Below are 15,204 nucleotides of genomic sequence, written 5' to 3'. Positions count from 1 at the left end.
CCCCAATTCATCTCTCACTCTCATCTCAGTCTCTCACACAGTCGAGTCTGGACTCTCTGCTCTGTCTCTCAGTCTCAGCTCTCACGCTCATCTCAGCCTCTCAGGTAACCATCGGCGTCATCGCAGCGTCTCCGGTACATCTCGTCGGCATCGTCTCAGGTAACCATCTTTCTCACTCTCATCTCTCATCTCGCGTCTCTCATCTGTCAATCTATCATCTCTGTGCAATTTGGGGTTTGATTTCGGGTTAGGTCCAGTCTCTCACTCTCTCACTCTCTCATCTCAGGCTATCATCTCTGTGCAATTTGGGGTTTGATTTTAGGTCCAGTCTCTCACTCTCTCATCTCAGTCTATCATCCATAAACAGTGCACTCGACCAGACCGGAACTGTTACCAGTCTGGTTTGGTCCAGTTCTGCTGCATCAATTCCGGTGCTTAGCACCTCACCGCACCGGATAGGCTTCTCCAGTGCAGTGCCGGTGTGGGGGGGAGAACTGGGCCGGACCGCACCGTGCCCACCCCTAAAAAAGAGAAAAGTAATGTTAGGAACATTAAACCTGATAGTGGCGCCGATTTCTCCCTCCCCGTTTTTCTCTCTCAGTCGACTCTCTCACCTCCACCCCTCGCCGCCTTCTCTCGCCGCTGCTGGTCAGCTCTCTCTCTCTCTCTCACTCCGTCTTGATTGATACATGCATGTACCCGATATATATGTATGTAATAGTTGCTGCTTTTTACGGCTCGCGCTTTATATTTTTATATATGAATAGATTGTTTCTTTTGCTTGCTTCTACTGTGCTTGGATACTGAGAAAACGTAAGAAATTTGACGGAAATTTTAATTTAAACTCCTGTTTCTGTTTTCGGAGAAAGAAAATCTCAGTTATAAAGCATCGTGAAGTCTAGGAGCCATACATAAATACAAATCAGTTTTATTCTTTTAGTTTCCTAATCGGAATTTATGCTAAGTAGTCTATTATTCTATTTTTTTTAGTTTTTTATTTTAATAGATATTTTGAGTTTATATTAATTTAATTTAGGAGATTCATAATTTTTGTTGTAATTTAATGTAGTCATTGTGAAACTAGACAGACTTATTGAAGGCGGCATCTAGAAAGCTTATTTTTGCAACAAAGGCACACTCAGTTTCAACGATGGCAGCTGTAAGTTATTTTTTAAGCCACAGAATTTTACATTTTAACATTTCAAATTTGAGTTAGCTTTCTTCAGTACTCAATGTGTGGGCCAATTGAATTGTATCTGAAACCGAATTTGACTGTTCTGGCTCAGGGAGAAGAGAATCTCGGAAATGTAAAGCGGCAATTAGCAAAACTGTTTGAAGCATCGCTTAAATCTGTAGTCCCCAATGAGCCAGATTGTGAGCCGTTAATTGCTGCTTGCACTGGCAAATTTGGCGATTATCAATGGTACCTTATAAGCTTTTATTCTAAACTGTAAATTTGGGGCATTGTTTTTATTTTATTATAAGTGTTATAGAATCTCTCATTTGTTTCTATCACTGGAAAGATATTTTAATCTTGAATTCGTGTCTTGAACTTATTCCTTTTTGAATTATTAAATTTAGATGTCTTTATTTGGTGCAGTAACAATGCCATGGGCCTATTTTCTAAAATAAAAGGAAAGGGAACGGATTTCAAGAATCCTAAATCTGTTGGAGAGGTATTGACCTTTTGGTACTTCTCTATGCTGGACTCGTTTAATGTTGGATGGTATGACTTCTGTCTAGGCTTTGAGTTGATTGCATTGAGTAATGACCGGTGCTTTATTTTTGTAGGCCATCAGGGAAAATCTTCCTAAATCTGAAATAATAGAATCAAGCTCTCTAGCAGGACCTGGATTTGTGAATGTTGTATTATCAAAGAATTGGATGGCTAAGGTATTGGTTAAACTTTTATATGTGATTGAAAATTATATGTTCTTATTTAATTATTCATTCGTTTAAAATTTTGGTATGGAAATTCACAATACTTTATTATAGTATATTATTTATCACAAAAAAACATTTTGCTTTATTGTAACTGTAACTGTAAATATTGTTGCTACAGAGCGTACAAAAGATGCTTCTTGATGGTATTGAAAAATGGGCACCGCAGCTTCAGGTCAAAAGGGCTGTGGTCGACTTTTCCTCGCCTAATATAGCAAAAGAAATGCATGTTGGCCACTTAAGATCTACTATTATTGGGGACACACTGTCCCGTATGCTTGAGTTTTCAAATGTTGAAGTTCTTCGACGGAATCATGTTGGTGATTGGGGTACACAGGTAAATGTAGTTTTAGATAGCATATTTATGGTATGATAAAGATCATGTTATCAAGTCCTGGAGTTTGCACTCATCTTAAACTAACTATAGTTTCTTGCTTTAAATTCGAGCTTCATAGCTTGTTTTTCTTTTTGAGCTAATGTCAATATTTTGTACCTTCTTCATAAGCAAAACTGAACAAAAAAAAAATGGTAAACTAGAACTCTTCAGGTTTCCGCCACCATCTAATGTGTGATACCTGCTTTTTATATATACATATATGTATATGTGTATACACATACAAACATGCATCCAACCATACATACCATTGTATTTGTGATTTGGTGAAGGCAACATTTGTATGCAGTTCTCTTTTAGACCCTTCATTGGTGTAACCTTTGCAACCTTCTAAGGTTGGGAATACAGCTTCATTGTTAGATGTACAATAGACTTTATCGAGAAACACTCCTTTTGTTTCCATCAGTAACATGTCACTCAAAGAAGTTCTGTGTATTGCAGTTTGGTATGTTGATCGAATACCTTTTCGAAAAGTTCCCAAACGCAGAAGATGTTAGTGAAAATGACATTGGTGATCTGCAGGTGAGTGAGATTCTCTATTCTTTTGTATGTAAACACATCCCTCATTTTTGCATTAAGACTAATTAGTGACTCATTCATCGTCTATAATATTTTCCTCTTTATGACCATGAATGAATGTGACTTCTTTTTTATTTTTTTGATTGGGTTGGGGGGCCTTAATATAATTAAATTGAGTGATATTCTGAAAGAGCCTTTTGTTAGATGTGCAGTAACACATTTTTCTGCTATTCTTTAGTGGTTAACTGGCAATAAATGTTGAATGGATGAATGTATGTCCTAAATTAGCACTTTTTATTTGCATTTTCTGATGATAATGTGCTTTAATTGTATATTTGTATTATGACATTCTATTTGGTGCTTCCTTGGGCATGATGAACCAGAAAATAAAATAAAAGTTATCAACAGTGACTATAATTGAGGGGTCTTTTTTAGGTATTTTATAAGGCATCAAAAAAGAGATTTGATGAGGATCCTGCTTTTAAGGAGCGAGCACAACAGGCAGTTGTTCACCTTCAAGTGAGTTACCTATTCTTAGTAGAAAGAAGCACATGAGTTTGATAAATTTGTCCACAATGTTAAAAAACCTTTAAATGTTGGGAGACCGTCTTTTGAATTTCTGTTTATTTTTTTGGTTGTGATGCAACTTTATTCGCAGGGTGGGGATCCTAGGTACCGTGGGGCATGGCTCCAAATCTGTGAAATCAGCCGTAATGAATTTCACAGGGTCTATCAACGCCTTGGAGTTCGTTTAGAGGAAAAGGTATGTTCTAGATTTCTAGCTTTACAGGCTACCTCTTATGGGTAGCTTTTGACTTTTTCCCCCTTTCAGATAAGAAACTACTTTTTTATTGAAAATAGGGGAAGAGTACGTACAAAGTAATGAGGACAACCGGTAGTCCATTCCATGCTAATTTAAGCTCTTGAAATATGTACTTCATTCTTTGCATGCTAGCTTTTCATGTGAGTGGGCCATTGGACACTTATGTACTCTTGGTTTCTTCCTAAATTGTGCAGTAAAGGAAAACTTCTAACTGTTTGTGCTAATTAGAAATGTTTTGAAAACCTGGTTTTATCCAGCCAGCTGGATATAGGTATTACTGTATGGTTACACCAAGATGATTTCATGCCATACATAACATAGCAGAACAAGCAATGAAGATGAAATTTAGTATAATATTTCGATTGGCTTATTAGTTGATTCACACAAGGGTTAGTGATGAGAATAGTCATTTAAAGTAATTTTTTTGGGTTGCTTGAGTTGGGGGGCCCCGGGGGGGGGGGGGGGGGGGGTGGTTTCCTTAGGTGGAAACGGAGTGGTTGGAGTATCAAGTAACTTTGACCAGGTAATCTATAGTGCAATGTTGATTATATCCTGTTAGAATATTATAGTATATTTCTTGGATTTAATATAGCGTCATTAGTTGCTTGGGCAATAAAGTTATGTACTTCATTGTTCTTCATTTCTGACTCAGGGAGAAAGCTTTTACAACCCATATATTCCTGGGGTTTTAAAGGAGTTGAGTGATAAAGGATTAATTGAGGATAGCCAGGGTGCTCGTGTAATCTTTCTTGAAGGGTTTAATATCCCCCTTATCGTTGTGAAGAGCGATGGTGGTTTCAACTATGCTTCAACTGATTTGGCAGCCCTTTGGTACGTTATATGATAATTTTGAAAATTTTAAGAACTTTTGGGTTTGATGAGTCAAAACCGTTAGCTTTATGGTCAGTCAGTTGGCCATATCCCTTTGCTACTATTCTGTCTGATCTGTCTAATTATGCATCTTTGAGAGGATGTTGTCACTCTTGCTGATGTTGCTGCTTGCATTGTATAGGTATCGGCTTAATGAGGAGAAAGCTGAATGGATCATATATGTTACCGATGTTGGCCAAAACCAGCATTTTGATATGTTTTTCAAGGTATGTAGCGAAATCCATAACCTGTTTCTGCATACCCTGATTTGTGGTGTTTCATGCATTTCTGGTTTACGTTCTTTTTATACTTATTTATTGAAGAAGATAATTTTTCTTGTTTCGTTGACTTGTAAGTAGGCTTTGGGTCAATGTGCTTGAAGCCTCGAACAGTTGAACTGCAATTAAGTTCATTTTTGTGCCTTCTAAGGCATGGAATAGTACAATGCAATTATAGGGTCAAACATAATCTCGATTTTCTGTTTCAGGCAGCTAAGCTTGCAGGTTGGCTCCCAGCTGATGATGGCTTGTATCCAAAAGTTAGCCATGTTGGTTTTGGTCTTGTTCTTGGAGAAGATGGCAAACGCTTTCGGACTCGCAGTAGTGAGGTGGTTCGATTAGTTGATTTACTTGATGAAGCCAAGAACCGAAGCAAAACAGCTCTTATTGACCGTGGTATGATATCGAGTGACCTCTGTTGAAGTAGCTATGCATGTGGTTTAGCTCTCTTTATATCTTCCCTATATTTTTATTGCACATTTTAGTATAGATTACATAGCATCTAACTTTTTAAGCTTCTTATTGGATGATATTTTCTTTAAATCATAATCAGGTAGGGCTGGAGAATGGACTGAAGAGGAGCTTGACCAAACTGCAGAGGCTGTTGGTTATGGTGCTGTTAAGTAAGCTGTCTGAACTTTTATGTTTCTCTTGGTTGACCATTGTAGTTATTGTGATTGTCATTATCGTAATTAATGGGGTGGGATAGCCTATATAAAAATAGAAAGATTGAAAGAACACATAAACTGTAACTCCAGCAACAAGTTTTTTGTGACCTGAATTTAAAATGTGAATGGATATCCTACTTAATTTGGCATTGCTAGAAGAACATTCGGAGTTATTAAAAGCTCCTTGATATCCAAATTATAAAAAGTAACTTGAGATAATGTATATGAATGTTTGCAGCATTATTATACTGTCATGAACATGTATTGTTTTAGTACCTGTTTTTATACTAGCAATGTTTTGACAGGTATGCTGATCTGAAGAACAATAGATTGACCAATTACACTTTTGATTTTGATCAGATGCTAAATGATAAGGTGCGTTAACATCTGCTGATATCTCTCTCTCTCTCTCTCTCTCTCTCTCTCTCTCTCTCTCTCTCTCTCTCTCTCTCTCTTCCCCTCCCTCCCTCTCTCCCTCTCACCTCCCTCACCTCCCTTTAAAATATTGACAAAATTAAATTTGATGGTCTATGAAATATATTTGTTCAAATTAATTTTCTTATATGCATTGAACTCTGCACTAATGCTGTATCTGTCCTACCGTTCCAAAACTATTTGAGCAGGGAAACACTGCGGTGTACTTGCTCTATGCTCATGCTCGGATCTGCTCGATAATAAGGAAATCTGGCAAGAACATAGAGGAATTGAAAAAAGTAAGTTCAGTTGCATTATGTCACATTATTTCTGATCTACTTGGTTAGTCCTACTACATACTATACATATATTAGGCCTATATACCCACATGCATGTGCTCAAATGAGGTCAATATGCTTATTATTTATGTATTTGTATTCTGAATACAGTTGACCCAAAACTTCTATCCCACTACATGTGGGTTTCAAGAGGCAAATATTTTAAACCTCCTACAGGAGATAGATTTTTCTGAGCCCCAAGGCCACTGCAACTGATGGATGATGTCTGAATGTCTTATGCGATTTTTTGTTTGAGGCAGACAGGGGAAATTCTTTTGGAGCATGTGGGTGAGCGTGAATTGGTACTCCATTTGCTGCAGTTTTCTGAGGTATGGACATGCATAAATGGAACTGATTGCTGCCTTCCTTTTGACCTTTGCTTGTCTTCTTTTATTACTGTTATGATATGTGTGGATCTGACAGTTGCATTTCCCTTTCACTTTTCAGGTCGTGGAGGAGGCCTGCACCAATCTATTGCCAAATGTGTTGTGCGAATACCTATATAATTTATCAGAAATCTTTACTAAAAAGTTCTATTCTAATTGCCAGGTATCATCCACAATTACTTGTCTCATTGTTTATTACGTTGATGAGTATCAATAATGTCACTTATCTGGGGGGAAGCGAACCAAACTGTAAACTCAACAATGGTATTTGATAGGAGTTTTCTAAACCTTCTAGTCAATAGTAGAATGATAACATCTTATTGGTGGGTCCTACTCCAAAATGGTTGTTCATTTGCCTCTTACCTTCCTGAGCAAAATGCCAGAAAAGTTGTAAATGTCTAGTATATCTAGTGAATTTGATAAATATACATGAGATTGAGTTGAATACAATCACAAAAATTTTATTCAATTTCTTTGCTTTGTAAAATTGGGCAGGTTGTCGGGTCTGCAGAGGAAACGAGCCGACTCTTGCTTTGTGAAGCAACAGCCACGGTGATGAGGAAATGCTTTGACCTTCTTGGAATCAGACCTGTTTACAAGATATGATGGTCTACTATACAATCATATAACCTTAATTCTAAGAATTAGGGATTTTAAGTTCCTGTTTTTCATTTGCACTATAAAATTGTTCGCAAATCTCAATTGATGACATCTTTGGGGAAAATTATTTTTCCCTGCAGCTAATCTTGTCAGCCATGGATTTTGTTTTATTTACTTCATATTGGCTAAAAGATGGTCTTTGAATCGAGCCAAATTTGAACTGTTAGTTCGGATAGTAGTTAGTACAATTGCAAGCTTGAGAAGCAATGTCCTAAAGAATTGCTCATAGAAAGAGAACAAAAACGCAACAATGATCGACGTGAGTCGAGACTTTAGGCGTTTGGACTTGGGAGTGTGGGCTTAAAACAAAAAGTCTTCAATGAAAAAAACTGTTGCTTTGTAATTTGTATGTAGCTCCTCCTCTATAAAACGACAAGTCATTTTCTTGGCAGTCTTTCAAAAATTATAATCCTTGTCGTTTGATATGCACTTCGCAATTCACTGATCTTTTTTATTTTTATATTTTATGTATTTTTAGTTTTTAACTTATCCCTCGTTATCATTCTTTTTACAAACTTCCAAACAAAAGCTGGCACCATATGCTGGCCAAGGTACAAGGAGGGGAAATGATTAAGGGTGGAGTTTTATTTATTTATTTTAAGATTATGGCGAGAATTGTGGGAAAGAAAGTGTTAAAATGAGAAATAAGAATTTTAAAGAAAAAGTTGGGGTGGGTAAGCAAATTTTGTGGTTCAAGTGGAACGACTCAACGAGTTTGTTTGAATTGGGTTCTTCTCATTTTTGTATCTCCTAAATCTTAATGAAAAACGATTATTTGTTTGTTATAGTGAAGCGACCTATCATTTTCGCATCAACGCATTCTAATTTGAATGATGAAAAATGGATGTGAAATGATTTTAGAAACCAGAAGAAGCATGTGACTCCCAAAATAATGAATAAAATATTAATGCTAATGGGAGAGGTGATGGATTTTCAGAATGCCAATTCATGTTGAGAGTTTTTGTAAGGCTTCTTTTCAGGGTTAATTAAACACAGCATAATTGCAATAAACAAGGCATTCATTCATATGTGCTGTCGCTTCAGTACTTTGCTAATAAATCGATAAGAAGCTTTTAGACCATAGAGATTTTAGAAGTTATAATCACCATAACAAGATTTCTCTATTGCAAAATAGTGGTATGAGATTAATGCGAGATGTGAGATAACATTCAAGCGTTTGATCATGAAGGTCCGAATGTATGATCAATATTTCATATGTTAATCTCGTATCTTTCATCTTATTATCTATCAACTTTTCTTATATTATTATTTTTTTCTTTTAAGAAAAATCTTAAAAGCGTTCTTCATTCAAGTCAAAAATAAAAAAATAATAAACAATTGAAATTGTAAAGCCTCAAAATGTTAATTTAAAACATTAATTATGTCATGGCATACAAAAAACCCAGATCAAAACCTAACTTTGCAATATGAAAAGCATATCCAAGACCTAAAGGTATGCGCATCAGAAATTGTTTTTGTACTGGGATGGGTGCAGCCTAGCTAGAGCTACCCAATAAATTTGCTCATACTCTCTTACTTATGGGAATATAAGAAAGACCCTCTTGTAGCTTTCTTTGAGATAATGGCTTTAGGACTGTATGATTTATTGTGACCATCTAAACCCTCCATAGCTCTTGCATGGTATTATTTTCCTTGTATAAGGTGCCACCTTCTTTGCAAGGTCTTCCAAGCTCTTCACACTTGCTAGAGATGTGAAAGATTGGGACTTCCCTTGATAAAACTTGGATAAACCTCTCCTGCATATGTAAAACAACCACTAATCAAAATTCAATGTCCACCTCCAACTTAGAATATATCATAGCAAAAATAATAGTAATCAATATTTACCTTATAGGGAGATGGATCATTAGGGCATTGGGAGTTTGGTTACTTGTACTCTAAGTAATTCTCCTTGTATTAGGATTACTCTTCTAGGGTTGTGTATATATTATATATATATATATATATTGTATCTTCTCCACATAATGAATTAACAAGTTTAGCCTTATAAGCTTTTATTCTAAATTGGAGAAATTGGATTTTTTATACATTTTTTTTTTCCATCTTGAATTCATGTCTTGCACATAAAACTTTTTGAAGAAATAAATTAAGATATATGCCTTCATTTGGTGCAGTACCAATGCCATGGGCCTGTGGTCTAAAATAAAAGGAATGGGAACTGATTTCAGGGGCCCTGAGCCTGTTGGACAGGTATTGACATTGAGCTTTGCTGTGGACTCGTTTAATGTTTTCCGATCCTTATCCTTTCCAGGTAGGCCTTGAGTTGATAGCATTTAATAATGACAGGTGCTTCATTTTTGTAAGCCATCAAGAGAAATCTTCCTAAATCTAAAATCATAGAATCATGCTCTGTAGCAGGACCTGGATTTGTGAATGTTGTATTATCAAAGAATTGGATGGCTAAGGTATTGCTTAAACTTCATTTAATTATTCATTCGCTTTAAAATTCATATTGCTTTATTATTTACCACAAAAAAAGTTTTTGCTTTATTGTAACTGCATGTAACTGTAAATATTGTTGCTACAGAGCGTACAAAAGATGCTTGTTGATGGTATTGAAAGCTGGGCACCGCAGCTTCAGATCAAAAGGGCTGTGGTCAACTTTTCCTCGCCTAACATAGCAAAAGAAATGCATGTTGGCCACTTAAGGTCTACTATTCTTGGGGACACACTGTCCCGTATGCTTGAGTTTTCAAATGTTGAAGTTCTTCGACGGAATCATGTTGGTGATTGGGGTACACAGGTAAATGTAGTTTTAGATAGCATATTTATGGTATGATAAAGATCATGTTATCAAGTCCTGGAGTTTGCACTCATCTTAAACTAACTATAGTTTCTTGCTTTAAATTCGAGCTTCATAGCTTGTTTTCCTTTTTGAGTTAATGTCAATATTTTGTTCCCCCACCATCTAATGTGTGATATATACCTGCTTTTTATATATACATATATGTATATGTTTATACACATACAAACATGCATCCAACCATACATACCATTGGTATTTGTGATTTGGTGAAGGCAACATTTGTATGCAGTTCTCTTTTAGACCCTTCATTGGTGTAACCTTTGCAACCTTCTGAGGTTGAGAATACAGCTTCATTGTTAGATGTACAATAGACTTTATAGAGAAACACTCCTTTTGTTTCCATCAGTAACATGTCACTCAAGGAAGTTCTGTGTATTGCAGTTTGGTATGTTGATTGAATACCTTTTCGAAAAGTTCCCAAACGCAGAAGATGTTAGTGAAAATGACATTGGTGATCTGCAGGTGAGTGAGATTCTCTATTCTTTTGTATGTAAACACATCCCTCATTTTTGCATTAAGACTAATTAGTGACTCATTCATCGTCTATAATATTTTCCTCTTTATGACCATGAATGAATGTGACTTCTTTTTTATTTTTTTGATTGGGTTGGGGGGCCTTCATATAATTAAATTGAGTGATATTCTGAAAGAGCCTTTTGTTAGATGTGCAGTAACACATTTTTCTGCTATTCTTTAGTGGTTAACTAGCAATAAATGTTGAATGGATGAATGTGCGCATCTTCTTCACTTGTTTCTCCGTGTGGATACTCATAGAGTTCTCACTCATGCATTGAGAGGATTTTGTGAACCAAGATTTGGATTGTATTCATGACTTTAATCAAGGTGGTGACATGAATTTGTTACGGTGCAACACGTGGGTAGGCCTAAGATCACGCGACAAAGGTTAGTATACAAATCCCAGTTTATTTTGCTTTCTTAGTTTACATATAATGTTATTGTGAATAATATTCATGGTCAAGATCCATAACCGAATTAATATGATTTTTTTTTCGCTGCACGTACAATTAATTAGATTATTTTTTGAAATAATTTTTTTTCACATATGTCCTACCTCACTTTTGCACTAAATATGGTATAATCTTGTATTTTATCCATATAGCTAATAGTGCAATTCAAGCATGTTTGGCATGTTGCAAAGCCTACCAACTCACAACCCGCACTTCACAATTTGGGCTCGGGTTCAAATTTGGGGGCCAAGGCCATGGATACAATGAGTGCCCCATGTACTCATCATATATATATTTTCTTTCAAGGTTTGATAGAAGGTTGTTTTTTTTTTGGTGTACGAAGAAGATCTAAGGCTTGATCGGAAGAGGATGATGGGAAGGAGATCTAACTCTGTTAATGAGTGTGAGCAGATGCTCTTTACTGAATGTATAAGGCCCCAAATAGGTTTGGTGGACGACTTGGTACAAAGGAGAAGATTACTCCCCCTTCTACATGGGTTGGATATTCAGCGAGTCTCAATGTAATAGAAAATATATATGACATTTTATAGGGGCAAAACACCCAACCTAGTTTTCCCACCTATCATTCCTTATCTATTGAAAATTTTCACAGTATCTACGTAAGATATATAATTGCATGTTAATATTGTGGGTGCCTCTTAAATTTTAGAGTAGTAGGAAATATTTGTCATAATTTGCATGTAAGTAAGAGTTGTACATGTACTTAATGACACAGAAGAGTGATACAAATCATGCACATTTGTGGATTTCTCGATGAGTTTGAAATCAATATATAGTTTAGATTACACGTGGTGTGTGTGCAACTTTTGGTAATATCATTTTTTTAGTGATATACCATAAATGTCATCTTACTTACCTCTTTTGCGCTAAATATGATAAAATATTCTATTGCATACATATAACTAGGCCTGCAATTTGAAAAGATTGGGTGGGTGGATCCGGGTTCGCGTTCGGGTTCAGGTTCTAGTTTAGCCAGGTGAACAATTTTTTAACCCAACCCCAACTCATGAAATATTGAAGCGATCTTGGGTTGTCTATGCTCGAGTTTGGGTTGTTCAAGTTCAATTCAACCTTTTTCACTCCCTACTAAATGTAGTTATACTTACATTTTTTTTAAGTACACTAGGGGCCGAAGCCCATAAAGACAAAGTAACTACAGCTATAGCACAATTACTGCACCTTTGGATTATGGAACACGTGTAAGGTGGTGATCTCTTCACTATCCTAGATGCCCTATAAATGAACTGTTGTAAGCCTTAGGGCATTTATCATAAATGAAAAACCAAATTAGTATTTTTATTCCATCTTTAGCTTTATTTTCCTCTGTTACTATTTGCTACCAACATCATGTCATATAATTAATCATCTGAAAGCCTACCATTCATTACAAGTCAAACTATGCGGAGAGTTTCCTTATACAATCTATCCAGGTAAGAGACCTAAGAGAACCATAAGTTTTGAAATAAAAACTAAAAGTACTGACTTAAACCAAGGAAGCAAGAATTTTCATCCATATGCTTTATCCTCTATGATGATAAATATACACAAACTATACTAGGTATTCTGCTTGTCAGGCTATCCAATAATAGATTCCTCATATTGGAACCAATCATTGCAAGAGCTTCATTAGTCTCAACCATGATTATTCCCTCTAGATATATAAATTTAATCTGTAATAAATTTGTCATTTAACTTAATATGATTATTGATTGTATTTATGAGTATTTATTAATTGTCTGTCACTATAAGAAGTAATAAACTCAATTTTTGTCTTTCTATTGGCACCTTAGCCAAAAGTTTGTGTCTTGCACAACATATGGTAAAATCGTATTGCATACATGTAGCTAAGGGTTCAATTCAAGCAGGTTGGGGGGTTGGAAGGCCAACCAAACCACAACTTGCACTTCCCACCCAACTACGTACATTGCATTGCTAGAATTCATATTGTATACTTGAATTCGGGCTCAGATTTGAGTTTGGTAGGGTGAAGAAATATTGAATCCAGTCATAACTCGTGAAAATTGCGAGTGGGACTTAGGTTGCCTAAAATGACTACGTTGTGCTCAATCCTTCTGCAACTCGATCCTTATCTATAAGTCTAACCAAATTTTCAACAAAATCTTGTTTTACCTTTTTTTCACTAATATTACCACAATTTATCTTGAAAATATCAGATAAAATAATCACCATATATAATTAGTTCTAATGTAGTGAATGAGACAAATAATAGCTGAATGTAATTGGCAACATTATTATTGTAGTGGATGAGAGATATAAGATATGTAACATATTATATATGAGATATTCTAATATAATATATATTAAATAAGATATATATTGATTTTGATCAAGTTGAATTCAAGTTTGTGCTTGGGTTGAGTTTAGGAAGTGTACCTAAAATATGCCACTGTCAATATAGTCGAAGCATTTTGAATTTGGGGTTGTTTAAAGATCGTTGTTATATTTTTCATATAATCAAGATTTGTGTTTAGAGGCAGAGCTATAAATGTTTTTCTAGTGGTGACAAAAGATCAAATATCTTAATTAGGGAGCCATTATATATGCAATTTTTTCCCCAAAATTTTCAAAAATAGTATAAATGTTTTGTTTAATTTTCTTAAAATATGCATAAAGCTACATGTGGGTTCGGGGCCAAGGCCATCACAGGCCTACATGTAGGTTTACCCCAAGTTGTCTTGGTATTAACATGTGCATGAGTGATATATATCAAGCATAGTTGTTGATCCCACAATGAGTCTCAACCCACATATATTTTCTTCCAAGGTTTTGTAGAGGATTATTGTTATTATATTTTTGTGTACAAAGGAAATCTAAGGCTTGATCGAAATGGGAGGACGAGAATCAAACTTTGAGCATAAAGTGTGGGGATAGATACTCTCTACTACTAAAAGTAGAGGTGTTAAACAGGTTGGGCTCATCCATGGTTTCGTGTCGGCCCAGATAACTAAGAACTAGGTCTAGCACAACCCACAGCCCACCGCCCACCGCCCACAAGACTTTCATGCTCATGTCGTGTCTTAAATGAGCTGGCCAATGAACCCTTTTTCTTTTTATTTTTAGGGTGAAAAAACTAATTCTAAGATATTTTTTCTTTTTTATAATTCAATATTAACATTTTTCTTATCGGAAAATTGAATTTTCTTGTTGTAAAGTTTTTAAAAAATGGACAAAATCATGTTAAATGAGTCGTGTCTAGTTTGGGATCATTTCGTGCTTTTGTGCTTGTCCTCATTTCGTGCTTGTCTCGTGTCATGCTCATACTATACTGTGCCAGCTAAACACTTCAGCCCAACCCATTTACTTGTATGTTACTTGTCTGTTTTGTGCTCGTGTCGTTCCTATATTAATATATTCGTGCTCGTCCCAACCTAACTTGTTTGACATCTCAAACTAAAAGTATAAGCCCCTTTATAGGTTTGGTGGATGACTTGGTACTAAGGAGAAGAGTACTCCCCCTCTACATGGGTTGGATATGTGAATCTTTGACATGAAAATCTACATTAACGACGAGTCTCAAAATAAGAGAAAATGATTTTTGATAGGGGAAAAATACCCTAGTTTTCTTACCTACCATTCCTTATATGTTGTGAATTAATATTCATAGTCTACAAGAATATGTCATTATCAATACTGTGGGTGCATCTTAAATTTTGGATTAGTCGGAACTTTTTTTCATAGTTTCCATAAAATTAAGAGTTGTACCAATAATGTCATGCGCGAGTGATATAAACTTTATATTACCCATGCATTGCGTGTGCTTGCAGTAATATTCTTTTCTTAATGATATACCATAAATGTCATCCTACCTACCCATTTTGCGCTAAATATGGTAAAACTTTATATTGAATACATATAGTTTGATGTGCAATTCGGGTAGGTTAAATGGGTTGGAAAGGCAACCAACCCACAACCCACACTTCACCTCGGGTTCAAGTTTGGCTGACATGAAGAATTATTGAACCCAAGTCTAACCCATGAAATATCAAGTACATACAACACAGTTGCCCAAACTAATTAGATTGTGCTCAATCTGTGGGCCAACTAAAAGGAAAGCTTTGCTCGATCAATAGATAATG

The 15,204-nt window shown here is 35.7% G+C and overlaps 2 protein-coding genes across 10 annotated transcripts; both read left to right on the top strand.

The window, feature by feature from the left end:
• Nucleotides 1-7,422, top strand: LOC147299303 (arginine--tRNA ligase, chloroplastic/mitochondrial-like). Of its 7 annotated transcripts, XM_086234717.1 has the most exons (19): nt 26-159; nt 287-648; nt 1,089-1,159; nt 1,287-1,423; nt 1,601-1,676; nt 1,792-1,893; nt 2,063-2,278; nt 2,777-2,857; nt 3,290-3,373; nt 3,513-3,617; nt 4,330-4,508; nt 4,690-4,774; nt 5,035-5,221; nt 5,379-5,448; nt 5,799-5,868; nt 6,117-6,206; nt 6,506-6,574; nt 6,693-6,794; nt 7,127-7,422. In XM_086234717.1, exons 2-19 carry the CDS (start codon nt 540-542, stop codon nt 7,235-7,237), a joined length of 1,944 nt encoding a protein of 647 aa, XP_086090843.1. In that variant the 5' UTR covers nt 26-159; nt 287-539; the 3' UTR covers nt 7,238-7,422. The 7 variants fall into 7 exon arrangements, with proteins under 7 accessions (XP_086090874.1, XP_086090860.1, XP_086090848.1 ...); XM_086234748.1 differs by lacking the exon at nt 287-648 and having other exon boundaries at nt 1-159; XM_086234734.1 differs by lacking the exon at nt 287-648 and having other exon boundaries at nt 23-159; nt 1,085-1,159.
• Nucleotides 7,423-9,629: 2,207 nt separating this feature from the next.
• On the top strand, nt 9,630-11,739 carry LOC147299302 (arginine--tRNA ligase, cytoplasmic-like). Of its 3 annotated transcripts, none has more exons than XR_015120017.1 (5): nt 9,630-9,717; nt 9,840-10,055; nt 10,500-10,580; nt 10,816-11,021; nt 11,433-11,739. XR_015120017.1 is itself a non-coding variant. In XM_086229987.1 (4 exons), exons 1-4 carry the CDS (start codon nt 9,709-9,711, stop codon nt 10,837-10,839), a joined length of 330 nt encoding a protein of 109 aa, XP_086086113.1. In that variant the 5' UTR covers nt 9,630-9,708; the 3' UTR covers nt 10,840-11,739. The 3 variants fall into 3 exon arrangements, 1 of the variants encoding a protein (XP_086086113.1); XR_015120016.1 differs by having other exon boundaries at nt 11,239-11,739; XM_086229987.1 differs by having other exon boundaries at nt 10,816-11,739.
• The last annotated feature ends 3,465 nt before the right edge of the window (nt 11,740-15,204 follow it).

This window comes from Dryas octopetala, chromosome 1 (genome assembly GCF_963921425.1).
Source record: "Dryas octopetala chromosome 1, drDryOcto1.1, whole genome shotgun sequence".
Classification (NCBI taxonomy): domain Eukaryota; kingdom Viridiplantae; phylum Streptophyta; class Magnoliopsida; order Rosales; family Rosaceae; genus Dryas; species Dryas octopetala.
The sequence above is the reverse complement of the archived record's forward strand: the minus strand, read 5'-3'. Positions and strand labels throughout refer to the sequence as shown.

What these genes read in the sequence shown, in the direction of transcription:
- LOC147299303 (XM_086234717.1), top strand. Translation starts at nt 540, where the DNA reads ATGTTAGGAACATTAAACCTGATAGTGGCGCCGATTTCTCCCTCCCCG. An exon ending in CAGTTTCAACGATGGCAGCT is followed by an intron (nt 1,160 to 1,286) that starts GTAAGTTATTTT and finishes GTTCTGGCTCAG; the next exon opens with GGAGAAGAGAATCTCGGAAA. An exon ending in ATTTTGATATGTTTTTCAAG is followed by an intron (nt 4,775 to 5,034) that starts GTATGTAGCGAA and finishes TTTCTGTTTCAG; the next exon opens with GCAGCTAAGCTTGCAGGTTG.
- LOC147299302 (XM_086229987.1), top strand. An exon ending in TTGGTGATTGGGGTACACAG is followed by an intron (nt 10,056 to 10,499) that starts GTAAATGTAGTT and finishes TGTGTATTGCAG; the next exon opens with TTTGGTATGTTGATTGAATA. An exon ending in ATGACATTGGTGATCTGCAG is followed by an intron (nt 10,581 to 10,815) that starts GTGAGTGAGATT and finishes GCTATTCTTTAG; the next exon opens with TGGTTAACTAGCAATAAATG.